The 14,587-nt window shown below is 37.3% G+C and overlaps 1 protein-coding gene across 2 annotated transcripts in view; it reads right to left on the bottom strand.

Moving 5' to 3' along the window:
* LOC106058457 (A disintegrin and metalloproteinase with thrombospondin motifs 5-like) overlaps positions 1–14,587 on the bottom strand; it is a 43,153-nt gene that overhangs the window by 26,751 nt on the left and 1,815 nt on the right. Inside the window, exons 2-7 of one of the 2 annotated variants that reach the window (XM_056032448.1) lie at positions 12,495–12,584; positions 10,289–10,494; positions 7,510–7,605; positions 6,435–6,651; positions 4,643–4,941; positions 1,892–1,969 (exon numbers count right to left, since the gene is read on the bottom strand). In XM_056032448.1, coding sequence (XP_055888423.1) covers positions 1,892–1,969; positions 4,643–4,941; positions 6,435–6,651; positions 7,510–7,605; positions 10,289–10,494; positions 12,495–12,549 — 951 coding nt within the window. In that variant the 5' untranslated portion in view covers positions 12,550–12,584. The remainder of the gene's footprint in view (positions 1–1,891; positions 1,970–4,642; positions 4,942–6,434; positions 6,652–7,509; positions 7,606–10,288; positions 10,495–12,494; positions 12,585–14,587) is intronic. The other variant, XM_056032449.1, reaches the window with a different exon arrangement.

Below are 14,587 nucleotides of genomic sequence, written 5' to 3'. Positions count from 1 at the left end.
TCAGTAAATGGTCAGTAATTAGTAAAGTCATTGATCAGTAAATGGTCAGTAATTAGTAAAGTCATTGGTCAGTAAATGGTCAGTAATTAGTAAAGTAAATGGTCAGTAATTAGTAAAGTCATTGGTCAGTAAATGGTCAGTAATTAGTAAAGTCTTTGGTCAGTAAATGGTCAGTAATTAGTAAAGTCATAGGTCAGTAGATGGTCAGTAATTAGAAAAGTCATTGGTCAGTAAATGGTCAGTAATTAGTAAAGTCTTTGGTCAGTAAATGGTAAGTAATTAGTAAAGTCTTTGGTCAGTAAATGGTCAGTAATTAGTAAAGTCATTGGTCAGTAAATGGTCAGTAATTAGTAAAGTCATTGGTCAGTAAAAGGTCAGTAATTAGTAAAGTCTTTGGTCAATAAATGGTCAGTAATTAGTAAAGTCATTGGTCAGTAAATGGTCAGTATTAGTAAACTCTTTGGTCAGTAATTAGTAAAATCATTGGTCAGTAATTAGTAGTTATTGGTCAGTAATAAGTAATGTCAATTATCCTTATTCTGACTTCACTGTGCTCGTTTTTTTTGTTTGTCAAACTTTTGGGTTGACGACTTCTTTGATTAAAACAAGTTTTTTTTGTGTGTGTTTGATGGAGGAAATATTCGTCATTGCTGAACCGTTTACTTTATTGGATGGAGTTTTGAAAATGTTAAACTCTTTAACAAATTCAACATTGTTTTTCTTCTAAGCACTTCCAAACCTCTAAATATTATGTTACCTTGAGAGGTAAGAAGGTCTAATTTATAATGCATACATCACAACTCTCCAATTAAATTCATGAAACGTAAAAACATTCAGGCCCTAAAGAAAATTGACACAGGTCTTACAAAGTTTAACAAAATAATTCTACAGTCTAATCCAAGCAATTTATATATATTTTTAAACAACAACTCCGCACTGTGCAATGAGAAATCTCTCGCATTCCATTAGACACTCCCACTGGAGTCTTGTTTTGCTACTCATTTTGCCGACTCCCTTCCTCTAGCGATCGTTTCCACCCGAGTGCCACGTTGAGGCAGGGTACCCGCCTGCCCGGGCATCATAAACCAGCGCAATCGTATCGGAAACCCCATTAGTCACGAACCATGCTGAGATAACTCGTTTAGAGCGCGTGAAAGGAAGCGGGCAGTGAGTACAAGGACAGACCAAAAGCCGCACACGAACCAGTTCTCTCTCTTTCAAATCCTTGTCCCGATTTCCCTTCATGCAGAGCGCGACATTAATAAAGAATGTGGTCTATTGTTTCTGCGACCTCGATGCAGTGGCGACACCGTGTGTCGTAGTTTTCTCGTAGCCGTCCACAACGCCACCACTCGTACGTCTTCACCATGTCAAGGGGAGATAATGAAAAAAACAAAAAAAAAGTAGGGCAACTTTTGATGTGTTCAAGTGATTGAGATCTAGTTAAATTTATAGAGACCATAGGGGGAGGGGGGTAGTGGTGTGGCTGTATGTTGTAAAAAGGGAAATAAATTAAGATGAGATTAATCAAATGGAATAAGTGCTGTGTTTGCCTTTGAGCAACTCTCAAAGTGATCTAGACATCTGTCACATCGCGAACAAACTTTTTTTTGGTCATCTACAAAGGAGAGGGGGCGCCGTGGCTGACTTTAGTTAAAATAATGCGGCTGGACGTCGTACTAGCCACATGACACCCTGCTCGTAAACCGTTGTCCAAAGAAACATATATTGCTTTATAGATCGCAAGGTCTGAAAGGAACATTTAATTATGGAGGAGCCTTTTGAGAAACATTGCTTAAAAAAAATGTAATCTTAATAAAAATCTGGATATATTAATATTTATACGTGGTCGAATGTTCCACTAATTTTATGTTTTAATTAGTTTCCATACCTGAAGAATGTATACTTTACTCAGAAGAATATGAATCGTGTAATTTGGATGTTTAATGCCTTGATACAGCATGTCCGCCTGAAAGAGAAACATTTTCACACTAAGCCAGTAACCAAATTATATGTGGATCTACCTTTAAATCAAGACTTTGGAACGAAGTATACATTTAACTCAAAGCTATTTAGTTTCATTTAGGAAAATGTACCAACACAAAAAAAACACGACACTATCAGATTGAGGCCGAAGAGTAGGTTATAAGTAGCTGTATAGTTACTGTATAGTACTCGTAGCATTGCGCTCTGGCTCCCTATATCTTTGGAGGGGATCTGGAGAGGAGAGAATGAAGAATCTTTCTGTGTGCTCAGCAAACACAACTCAGCTCGGATCTACAGTTCTTAATCTATATGGGGATTCGAACGCGAGCCCTCTCTGGTAGCCAAGACAAAGCTGTCAACGAAACGAGAATCAATTTCACATTTGGAGATTTTCACGATGCACTTGACAATGTCAAGGACGCCCAAATTCAAATTCAAAATTGCCAACTAAAAAATGAAAGCTACAAACAGAAGGGCTTCAAACTTTATTGTGGATTGCTAAAATGTGCAGAATGGTCGACATATTCTGTGGCATTTTACGTCTCGAGAGACGATCTTTTCCCTTTGCAACTTCTTGTGTGACTAAAGAGGCCAATCCTTGATACACAGCTGCGATCGCAGGTTGGGCATATGTAATCACCAGGCGCCGTTGCATTTTCACCCTTCTTTCTGCTTCTGTTGTGTATGACATCTGCAATCTGTGACCCTTTCTTTATGCTCTCTCTCCATGTGGATCTGTCCAGTGCCACGTCTTCCCAGTTGCCAGTGTCGATTTTGAAGAGCTTCATGTCGCGTTTGCATACATCCGCATAACGTAAAAGTGGGCGACCAGCGGCTCTCCTGCCTTCTATTAGATCGCCATACAGGATGTCCTGTGGAAGTCGATCTACTGGCATTCTACGAACGTGGCCAAGCCAGCCAAGGCGTCTGCTGCTGATAACAGAGCGGATGTCCTGGCATCCTGCTCTATGTAGCACTTCCTCATTGGTTATCTTATCTTGCCACCTTATTTTAAAGATCCGCCTTAGGCATCGGAGGTGGAAGACATTCAACGTCGACATATAACGTTTTAAAAAAACACATAGGTTAGCCACACTTACTTTATTTTCTACACCTGATAGACCAAAAAGCTTTCTATTAATACGTATTCCGACATGTATGAAAATCTGGCTTATCCAGATCAACATTTACTAACTAGTTTTAATAAAATTAAAATGTTCCTGTAACTTTTTTTTTTTATTCATCTTTATTTGGTTACATTGGTTTCAATTTGATTTCTATGCGTTTCAATCATGCCAGGATGGATAATTACTACATTGGTTTCAATTTGATTTCTATGCGTTTCAATCATGCCAGGATGGATAATTACTACATTGGTTTCAATTTGATTTCTATGCGTTTCAATCATGCCAGGATGGATAATTACTACATTGGTTTCAATTTGATTTCTATGCGTTTCAATCATGCCAGGATGGATAATTACTACATTGGTTTCAATTTGATTTCTATGCGTTTCAATCATGCCAGGATGGATAATTACTGCTTGACAAACAGTTAGACAGCTTATTTCAAACAACTGACAAACTTTTGCTGCTGCAGACACAAATATGCCTATTAATAAGATGGTGACACATTTCAATGACATCCAATTCCTGTGGTATTTTGGTGATGATCCTTTCCTTTTTTTCAATGTCTTGTGTGATTATCGAATCCCATCCTTGATACACAACTTTGTTATTTCACAAGGCCAGGTTTAAAGGGAAGCGGATAATAAGTGAAATTTAAGAGTTTGTATTAGAAAATAAATTCGTATATGCATTTTATTCATTTTTTACTACGTACAGAATTACTTTACAAGCTTTGCGTGTAGCAAAGTCATATAGTATATTATAATAATTCTGTTTCCTACATAGATCACGCTCAATAGAAAGAATTATCAAATGTTTCAATCTATCTTTGAGAATTGTTGACCCCAAGTAACTCTTTATTAGTTTGAGGTGCGAGAAACTTTATTCACCACATTACACAATTACGGCTAATGCATAATGCCGTTTTTATTTATCGCGCATAGGATTGGTGTTTTCCATATTGAATGACACGCCAAAATGACAATTTTTGTCTATATATTTCCGTATATTTTAAGGACTTTTTCGTATTTTGGGAGATTTCCAGGAGCTCCTGGTAAATCGACCGGAGGGTGCGGCGGGAAATCTGCTTTAAGTTATAAAATGGTTTAATTTAATAATTTATACACCTTGAATTAGCACGGGTCCTTTGAAATTGTTAGTTAAGTTGTTAATTAAGAACATTAAGTCTAATGCTTTCAAATGATGCTTATTTGTTGGAGTAGTCTCCCTTGAGTTTGACCTTTTTTTTTTGGCCTCATAAAAAGTTTGTAAAGACCTCTTTGGGTTTCCCTGCATTTTGCGTAATATTTAATGTAAAAAATAGTCATTCGGGGGCCCACCCTGGCTACGCCACTGTAATAAGATTTTACATTTATATACATTCTGCACTAACAACTATAGATCCAATTAGATTTTACACTTACAAAAATTCTGTACATACATCTATAGATTCAAATAGATTTTACATTGACAGACACGCGCGCAATTAAATTTAGACAATTTGAGAACCACTGCTAAGAGAAACTCACCCCACTTAACACAAAGGCATAGTACTCTAGAATATTCTGCATTGCTGCGAAGTAATTGTAGTTCGCTTGTGCTAAGAACATGGAGTAGCGTTTGTAGTCAATCACCGCCACCACGTCGACGTAGTAGTCCTGCACTGAGTTCCGGCGACGTCTGCTTTGTGGGTAGTAGTCCTGCACTGCGTTCCGGCGACGACTGCTTTGTGGGGCTGACTTCAATGTTGATCGGTTAGATTTACGGTTATTCATATGCATGTCTGTAATGTTGATGGCATTCATTCTCACAGTTTTTTCTTCTGGCGCTGTGACGTTCATGACATAATATTAATACTTTAAAACAAAACATATAGACGGACAGAGTAAATTGATATACGTTTTGTAAAAAGAAACTGATATTTCTGACTCTATTACTTGTATTTCCTTGCCTAAAGTTAAGTTGAGATTTTCATTAGCTTTTCTCATTTTCGCAATCTCTATCAGAAAAATGTTTGTTTGCAAAATGTTTTGTAAAATGTTTTACATGTTTCTGATGTTCCTTCAGAGTTGAAGATAGTTTACTTCCTAGTCCAAACCTCCCGCAGGACGACGGGGGATGGCAGCGGGCAGGGTTTGAACCCTCGACCGTCAATAAATCCGAACGACAGTCCAGCGCGCAAACCGCACGACCAGGCAGCCATCCTCCCGGTTAGACAGGAAAAACAAAGTAAAAGCGGCTTTTCCCCTTATGGGGGTTTCTAAAAAAAAAAAAAAAAAGAAAAAAAAAGAATCTAGACTGTTAGGGATAAATTAAAGCGAGAGTGTACATTCATGGCACGCCACTGCACGAACCACTGTGTATTAAATGTTGATTCTAAACAAGTAACGGAATAAGAATTTCTCTTCAAATCAATTCCTCTTGTTTGTAAAATATTTTGCATGTTTCGGGTGTTCCTTTAGAGTTGAAGATAATTTACAAACCTCCCGCAGGACGACGGGGGATGGGATCTGGCAGGATTTGAACCAGGGACCATCGATAAATCCGAACGACAGTCCAGCGCAAACCGCACGACCAGGCAGCCATCTTTTACGAAGCTGGTGACCTTTTGTAAGAGCGATTACTTCACCATGTTAGACGCTTTCGAGTTGTAAATGCAGGTAAACCAACACTCACCATAATGCAAAACACCGGCGAAAGGCCGAACTATCAATATAAGATAGTCGACGCTAATACTCAGCAAGAAGTTTATAAGCAAAGAAAGGAACCGTCGAATGTCAGCTAACTCTACGTTCATAAAGGGCTTCCTATCTCTAAGGCGTCCTGGAATTAGTCTATTTACGTCGGTTGATATTTCGTTCCATCTCTAAAGCCTGGTCTTCTTTTTACTAGTCACGTCATTGTCTCTAAGTCAAAACTTCCCCCCCTCTTTCCGAAACAAATAATTTAATTCCTACTCGTGGCATGACATCGCTTAATAATTAATGAATGATACAAAAACAGGAAAATGTTTTCCACCGCCCACGGTTTTCCCCGTTCTGACGTCATGATCGTCTTGACCTTGAACCATGCTCACTGTCATCTAATTAGTCTCTGCAGAAGTGCGAGATTTATATTTGAAGGAATGTTAAAAGCTTCTACAACACCTATCAAACAAAATGAAGATTTATAGCCGTTAAGACCATCTCCGTTAAAAAATAGGGATATAAATATAAAATTAGCTATTAGCAGTTATTTTTTTTTTGTAAGTTGTTGATTTTTTGGTAACTAAATGTATTTTTTTGTAACTCACACAAGAACATGTAAAGTCACGTGACTTACGAAGTATTCTAGCGTCAAACCTATCAAACGTTGTGGGTTTCAGTATTTCTAAAGTATAAACATATTGGTCGAATGTTGTCGTGGAAAGTGGTCTAGGAGATGCAGTCCACCTAGAATGGGACATCGGTTTGAGGGACATGTTTCTCCAAGGCTTTTTTAAGGTCTTTCTCTCTGAGTCGAAGAGACATTTGGTTGTGTTCACAAGAAATTCCCCTTTCTGAAACGATAGTAGTTGGCATGTCTTTACAGCGTCACAAATAAGTATCAATTACAAATTTATAATTAGTTCAATGTTTATTAAAATGCTCCTGTATTACTCGTCATTCGAGACCTGTGCTTAGTTGGCCTCCTTCAGTCGTAGAACGACTATGGTTCATCTTGTAGAATTTTTTTTTCATGAGACTGTGGAGTCCTGTTTTGGAGAGACACTCTCGTCCACATATATGCAGTTAAAAGTGGCTTTCGCTTTGGCGGTATAGGAACAAAACCATTTTTCGTTAGGCAGGCATTTATTCCAGAGATGAGGCAAATTCTTGTTCGCTGTGGAGTCCTGTTTTGGAGAGACACTCTCGTCCACATATATGCAGTTAAAAGTGCAGGGGGGACGACCAGTTTTTTCTTGATCCTGTCACGAGTTGTCCATAAAAGGGAAACAATTCAGGGATACAACTGTCCCCGTCTGGAGATGAACAAGTAAGTGCAAGGAGGAGTTGTCTGCTAAATGTTGATATTCTGAGAGGAACTATCTAATCTGACGATTGGGTGCCCCACAACGTCTGCTGACACATGACGTAATGAATCATAGTCTTTCTACGACTGAAACAGGCCAGCACACAAATTATGTGGTATTTTAAGTAATGATCTTAAAATGAAATGAAATAAATATAAAACCGAGGGTTAGGGTTAGTTGTATTACTGTTACATAGTACGAAATACATATTTAGCCGGTAAGAGAAGCAGGTTATGCAGAAAATTGCATCTCGTCTGGGGCCACGTCCCAGCTGGAGGAGCCACTGTCCATGAAGTTTAAACCATTTTGAATCTTCCCAGAAAATGCCATTTGTGTAAAACTGACCAAATTAAATTTAGATTTCTTGTTCGCCGATTTCTCTGTAGACCTTTGGATACGAAAAACAGCCTTGTTTGTAATATCTTGGTAGAAACCTAGATCCTGTAATGATGAGAAAGTTGATCATGTGTTAATTAAGACAAAATATTCAATACGGGCTTATAAAGTGATAACACATGAAAAGTGCATTAAGTCATCTCTCAGTTATTGTAAACGTTAGGTGTGTTGACGTGTGGTATTACTATTACACCTGGGACTGTTTCTGTCACTATTAATGTGTCGCGAATGCTGAGTTCTTGCTTCCTGGTGTCGCAGTTGACACATGACAAACATGAGTAGTACGGATTGACTTGCATTCACTTTTGCAGACAAATATAAAGTTTCTTTAATAACAATAATAATACTGCAACTTCTTGGTCGTTACATGAAGATATCCATCAGATATGAAATATAATTACATCCACATTAATAATAATAAGGCTTGTCTTCGAGTCCGAAGATTAGCGAGGAATGCAGTATTTCCCGTGGCTGCGCAGTCCCAGCTGTGACCTACATATTTTGCCACATCCATGTCAAGCATAACCATTGTCCGCAGGTGGTCGATTTAGATTTTCTTTTCGCCGTCTGCGTTTGTCCTCGGCAGCAGATTTTCTTTTGGTCTCAAATGTGTATCCCGCGGCCTTCGTGGTGACCTCCAGCTGTCTCGTTCTAAAGTCGCATGTAACCAGGTGCTCTCTTTTATGTCAGCAAAGGCAAGTTGGCGCCTAAGCTAATCTTTGAAGCGTTTCCGTGGGGCGCCTCTGTTACGTCGACCACCTTTAAGCTCACCAAAAAATACTGCCTTTGGCATACGTTCGTCTCCCATACGGAATACGTGCCCTATCCAGCGTAACTGTCGGACCAACTGTACATACCGGCATTCGCAAGGACATCGCTGCGGTCTTGCCACCGTATGTCCATGATGGAGCGCAAGCATCTTTGGTGGAAGCGCTCAAGAAGTCTTAGATGTTTCCTGTATAGTGTCCATGCATACATCCACATGACAGCAGTATCAAATATACAAGTCCCTTAGAATAAAACTTCACAACTCAAATACGTCCGCATAACAGTGGGGAATAATACTCCTCAATGATACGTATCCAGTACAGAAAAATAGCTACTGGAAATATATGTACTATCTCAAGTGACCACTAGCTCCAACTGCCCAAAAGATACCTCTCATAAACTCTCATTTCAAAGTTACTACTCGACTCTCTAAGTGTCTACTGTGTGCACCGGACCAAAAGATACTACTGACTGAACTGAACTGACATATAACAGGCAATGTCAATCGAGACTGTGACAGTTATGTATCCGTCCTGTACGTTGCAGGGTCTCAATTTAAAAAAAAAAAGAAGAAGAAAAATTAAAATTCCAGAGATAGAGTAGATGCAAAAATGTAACTTGCTACAGTCGACAGTCAATGAGAGCGTTGTGTGGCCAGCCGAACGACCAAATGCTTTTACTCTCCCCAGCTAATATAAGGCACTGATTAAACTTGGGTGGGATCAGGACGCGCTCGGGATCCCAAAGTTTACCGGGATACGAACTCATGACCTCACTAACGACTCCGCGATTGGAGCTTATAACCAATTATCTTCATTTTATATGTATAGAAACTTCTCTAGTTAGCTGTAGGAAGTTCAAAATATGAACTTTAGATGTACGAGAGGCTTCATTTTCATTAAAAGTTGGATTGATCATAGCAATTTGATTACCTTTTCATTTTTAAGATCTGGATATTATTAAAAATACATCTTTTTAAACTTATGAAATACTGTAAAAGAGAAAAAAAGAAGAAAAGGCGTTATGGGGAAAATCTGGGTGATAAACTGTGTTCTAATGAAGAAGGTATAAATGAGAAAATAATAAAATTGGAAGACAATTTTAATGAAATACACATTATAAACATATCAGAAACGCTGTGTAGAAAAATCACTGTCGCCAATTAAATAATTCTAATTAATTTTGTTTCGTTGCCAAAAAGTTTGCTGCTTTGTGGTTTTATCCAAACTTGGCCAAGGCTTAGGAAGAGAGAGCCGATGACCCTAACCTCCGACACAGCTGATCCAGAACTGTACCAGCACCTGCCTATCCTTTGGACACAACAACTGCATGCTGAGAAAGAGCTACTGTAAGGGCGATATCGTTACGACCATAGCTATTACAAAGGGCTTTCCTCTCATTTCTATCAGACGACCCAGAGTCGCCCACAACTTGGAGGAGACTGTACTTAAGAGTCCAGCGTGTCCATTTTAATCGGGCTGTGGCTGTGTTTTACTGTTGGTATGAGTCTTGTTGTATAAAGTCAAGAAACTAGCTGAGGGATAAAATATGTGTACAATTTAAAAAAAAAATTATCTTCAAAATTAAGGTCTCAAATTAAAAATGACTAATTTTCCCGTGCCTCATTTTCGCCTAGTCAAAAATGCCTAATTTACCGGTACCTAAATTTCCTGGTGCCTAAGTTTCCGGATGCCTAAATGTCTGGTATCTAAATTACCCGTGCTTAAAATTCCAGTGCCTAAATTTTCCTAGATTCCACACTGACCTGTTTAAACCACTGGACATGTACACAAGAACTTAGGGGTGCATTACTCCAGACATCTGCTCGCAACACAATCACACTCAAAGCATCTTTCCAGTAAGGTTTGCACAATACATTTTTTTTGTCATTGTAGTTTGTATATTAACTATTTGAACTATTTCTGGAAAAAAAAAATGCATTTACAAGTTCTGTTTTTACCTTTTTGGGTCTGGTTTTCACTTTATGTCTATGGAAAAGTCCTTCCTGGTCGGAGGTCAGAGTATACAGAGGAATGTCAAGGTTAAAATGTCGCGAGCGTCTGAGATTAAGTTTGGTTAGAGATTTTGTTTCTGTGCTAAAAGTTACATTGACCTGATCAGGCATTCGATCTCCAGTGACGTCACTCACCTCATATTGAAGCATAACTGTGGAGAAATAATATGGCTTAATTTACTTGACGATAAACATGTATTTGATATGTAACTACCAATAAATGATTTTTATCTCTTTCCTACTGACGATACCAACGTTGATTTGACCCCATTAAATTAATTTTTGGTTTTATAAACAAAGAGCATGCGTTCTTCTATAATTATATTATATTATTATAATTATTATCTATAATTATTGTTCAGGCATTTGTTCTCCAGTGACTTAAGTCGCCTCATATTGAAGCATAACCGTGAAGAAAAATTACAGCTTAATTTACTGGACGATAAATGTCTACATCCTACATTACTACCAATAAATGATTGTTATTAGAGTTCTTATGAATAATAAGAATGATTAAATATGGGTGGAGTGTAAATGAATATAGTGTGGCTGAGTGAAGTAATGCTAGCTAGCTACCCGAGGGCGGCTTAAGTTCAATAACGGATGAATATTTTAATATGTAACTCTACACGACTTATGTCTGCTTATCTCAAACAGTATCATGTATTTCCTTTAGAAACAATTGCTGAATGGGGGTTGTGGTGGGACTGCTGTGTCATTGAAAACGTTCCAAACAGCTTCTACCACCTAAGAATCTTCAACTTTCCCTTGGTCCAGTGTTTCCCAAAGTGGGGTACGCTTACCCCCAGGGGTATGGGAAAAGTTTAAAGGGATACGCGTTGCACCTCACTAACTATGCTGAGTCAGATATTGATACGTTTAAAATCATATTTTTTTAAAATTGTATTTTCAAATTTCTTAAACTCCAAACCGATGTTATTTTACGTCTCAAGGCTAAGTATTTCCCTGACGTTAATAAAAATATTTAATGGATAAAGTATCAGTTGTATATTAACACAGCATTCATGCTAAGACATTTATTGCATGCGGAAGAAGAGCAACTGTAATTAGCTTCAGACGTATTCTTAAAAAATGAACATAAGTATAATTGAAACATGCAACATGTGTATGCGGTTTTAAACGAAAAAAGTTCTTGCTTTTTCCAACTTTATATGTACATTCAGTTGCTTTTTCAGCATTCCTGGAAATTAAGTAAAAAAAAAAAAAACGCATCTCAAATTAATATTAACAGCCTGGGAACGAAGATCTGCTATCTGAGCACAAAGCCACAAACAATATTAGCCTTCTCTTTGATCCACATACATGTTATTTAATCTATAACTTTTACTTATATTTTACAATGAATACTTTTATTATTTATTCATTATTTAGTGTATCATTAAACAATTTATTTTGATTGATATTAAATAAATCCTTGAGGTCGGGGAAAGGGGTACTCAGCGTTACGAAAATTATAAAGGTTTGGAAAACACTGTCTAAGTCTGTTAGACCATTAGGGTATTACACAAGATTAATTCACCGTCTTTTTCCATTCCTAAAGAATCTAAACCGACAATAGGAAGACAATGATTATGTCTGCATTAGGTGTGACAAACTAAGTAGATCACAGTAAGGCTGCGTTGCCACGTAAAATACTGCACTCCTCTGTAATCTTCGGATCGGAAGACAATTCTTATAGATTGGTATTATGGAGGATAAGTCTGATGATTTTGGGTTGAAAATTGTTCAATTATAGGACATCTTAAATATTTCACATCACTGTTTCAATTGTAAAAAAGTTTTAAAATTGAAAGTACCTTTTTTAACGAAACAAATAATTCAATAAAACTGCCATAGAAAAGAACTTATGGAGTTTAATTATAACCACATCTTAAATATTTCACATCACAATTTCAGTTATAAAAAAGTTTTAAAATTTAAAGTACCTTTTAACGAAACAAATAATTTGATAAAACTGCTATAGAAAAATAAATTATGGAGCGTATTCTTTTTCTCAAGGAACAGAGAAAATAACAACTCTATCTATATGTTATAACATGCAAGATTCTAATGACTTTTTTTTTTATATATAAGGCAGAACAGTATAGTCTAAGTTATCAGAATATCGTTTATATTAATAGATCACACTAACCGTCAGTACTTGAGATATGACAGATGAAAACAGAGAAAATGACAATAATAGACATTCTTCCAATATGTTCTCTCAATTAGTTGAGTCAGTCTGTTGATATATAAACGTTTTTTGCAATATAATATTTGCAAATGTAACACATTTAAAAAGAATATTCAATTCTTATTTTGTGACTAATGTACAGAATTACAAACAATTTATTGCTTCTTTTTCTTCGTTCTAATTTGGTAAATTTAACCGCTGCGGTTTCAACCGTGAAAATATCTTTGTTGTTCTAGCCCCCAAATAAATCGATCAGTTAGATATTTATTATAAGACATCAGTTAGGCCAGGTTCGTATATTATTTCACATTCACTTTCACCTATCCTTTGGTCTGCTGGACCGATGGGGCACCACACAAGATCTGTTAACCTTTTTTCTCCATTCTTCTCTGGCCATTTGTCTTTGATAAAATTTCATTCTGATAATATTGAACCCTGCCTTTGTTACTTGCCTGGTTTGACAAAGTCGGGGGCCGATTTTCAGTTTGTTTGCCACAGAATGTCTTTGTAACCTTGCTATTTTTTAAATTTTATCTTTATTTTTCATTTATGTTACATGAAATACTTAAGCCATTGTAGGCAAACATAATAGACCCCAATTCACAATTCATTGAATTGAGCTTATCTGAATTAGCGAAATATATGTTTTGTAATGTTTTGGCGCCTCCCCCTTACATTTCAGGCAAAAAACAAAAATATTAAATATATATCATGCTAGCAGTTCACACCGGCTACACCCGTTGATTTGTTCCAAGGTTTTATTAGTTAATATTGTTTATGGCCGGAACCCACTTCTTTTTAAAAATTATTTGAATAAATGGCCTACATGTTAATGATCACCCTAACGTACTTTTCAGCAAGTGAATTAGTTTATCTGTAACAATGAAGTTTAACGACCCGCTCTCTCTCCGTTCTTCTATCTCTCTTTTTCGCTCTCTGGAACCTAAATCGACCACCATCGGACAATAGTTATGCCTGCGCTGACTGTGGCAAAATATGTAGGTCGCAGCTGGGACTGCGTGCCTACGTGAAATACTGTACTTCTCATTAATCTTCTTCTTGTTGGGATTCTAAAGATTACATGGATTGGGCACTTTATCACTAACATGGACATTCAGTTCAGACTAAGATAGTGAGTCTCTTTCGTTAATAAGTTAACAATTATTTTTATATTAGGATTATATCTAAAGGCGTGCCAAGGATGCCAGCCAACCGGAGTGGCTAGTGCTGTCAGCGCCCCCCCCCCAACCTTACAATAGTATACGTCATACATATTTGCATAGTCATGTGAGAAATACATAACTTACAAATAATGAAAACGAAGCTAGCTAATGAACTATCGGTTGTAACAGTCACAGTCCTAGAAGTACAGGTACACTTAGCCATGCTGCTTCAAACGTTAAATGAAGTGTCTGACTTACTTACTTACTTTGCATTCGGCTGGCGTTGAAAATTAACAAAGCGGATACAAATCAGTGATATGATTAATACAATTATTCATGCTAGCTTATCTGAATTAGCGAAATATATGTTTTGTAATGTTTTGGCGCCACCCCCTTACGCCCCGGCACCAGAGGCGGATGCTCTTCTCTCCCCACATTTGGCACGCCACTGATTCTAACTTGTCTCAATAGTGATTACTTAGGTTGGACTGCTCTCCATCTTGCAGTTTCAGAATGTATCCAGCTTTTATTGGACAAGTCAAGACTGGACGTCATTGAAAAAGGTCTGCTGCATACAGTAAAAACAGGAAATCTCAAGATTTGGAAAATGTTCCTAGCACGTCCAGAGTAGTCCGATCTAAGGTCAAGGATGCAGGCTAGTAAACAATCTGTTTCCTTGTATAGCGAGACATTTAATCTTCAGCTCATTAGAATTACAGTGCCATACTATTTGTGAATAGTTGTGTCCATTATATCCCTTCGGTTATTAACATAATTTCTTATTACGTTTTCAACACTGACCAATATTCAGCTGAATACAAGACAAAGAATGCATCAAAAGAATGTCGCATTTCACTATAAAATAACATGTGTGTGTATGAGTGAAGG

This window comes from Biomphalaria glabrata, chromosome 6 (assembly GCF_947242115.1).
Source record: "Biomphalaria glabrata chromosome 6, xgBioGlab47.1, whole genome shotgun sequence".
Taxonomy (NCBI): domain Eukaryota; kingdom Metazoa; phylum Mollusca; class Gastropoda; family Planorbidae; genus Biomphalaria; species Biomphalaria glabrata.
Note: the sequence above shows the minus strand (reverse complement) of the source record. Positions and strands in the feature narration are given on the sequence as shown.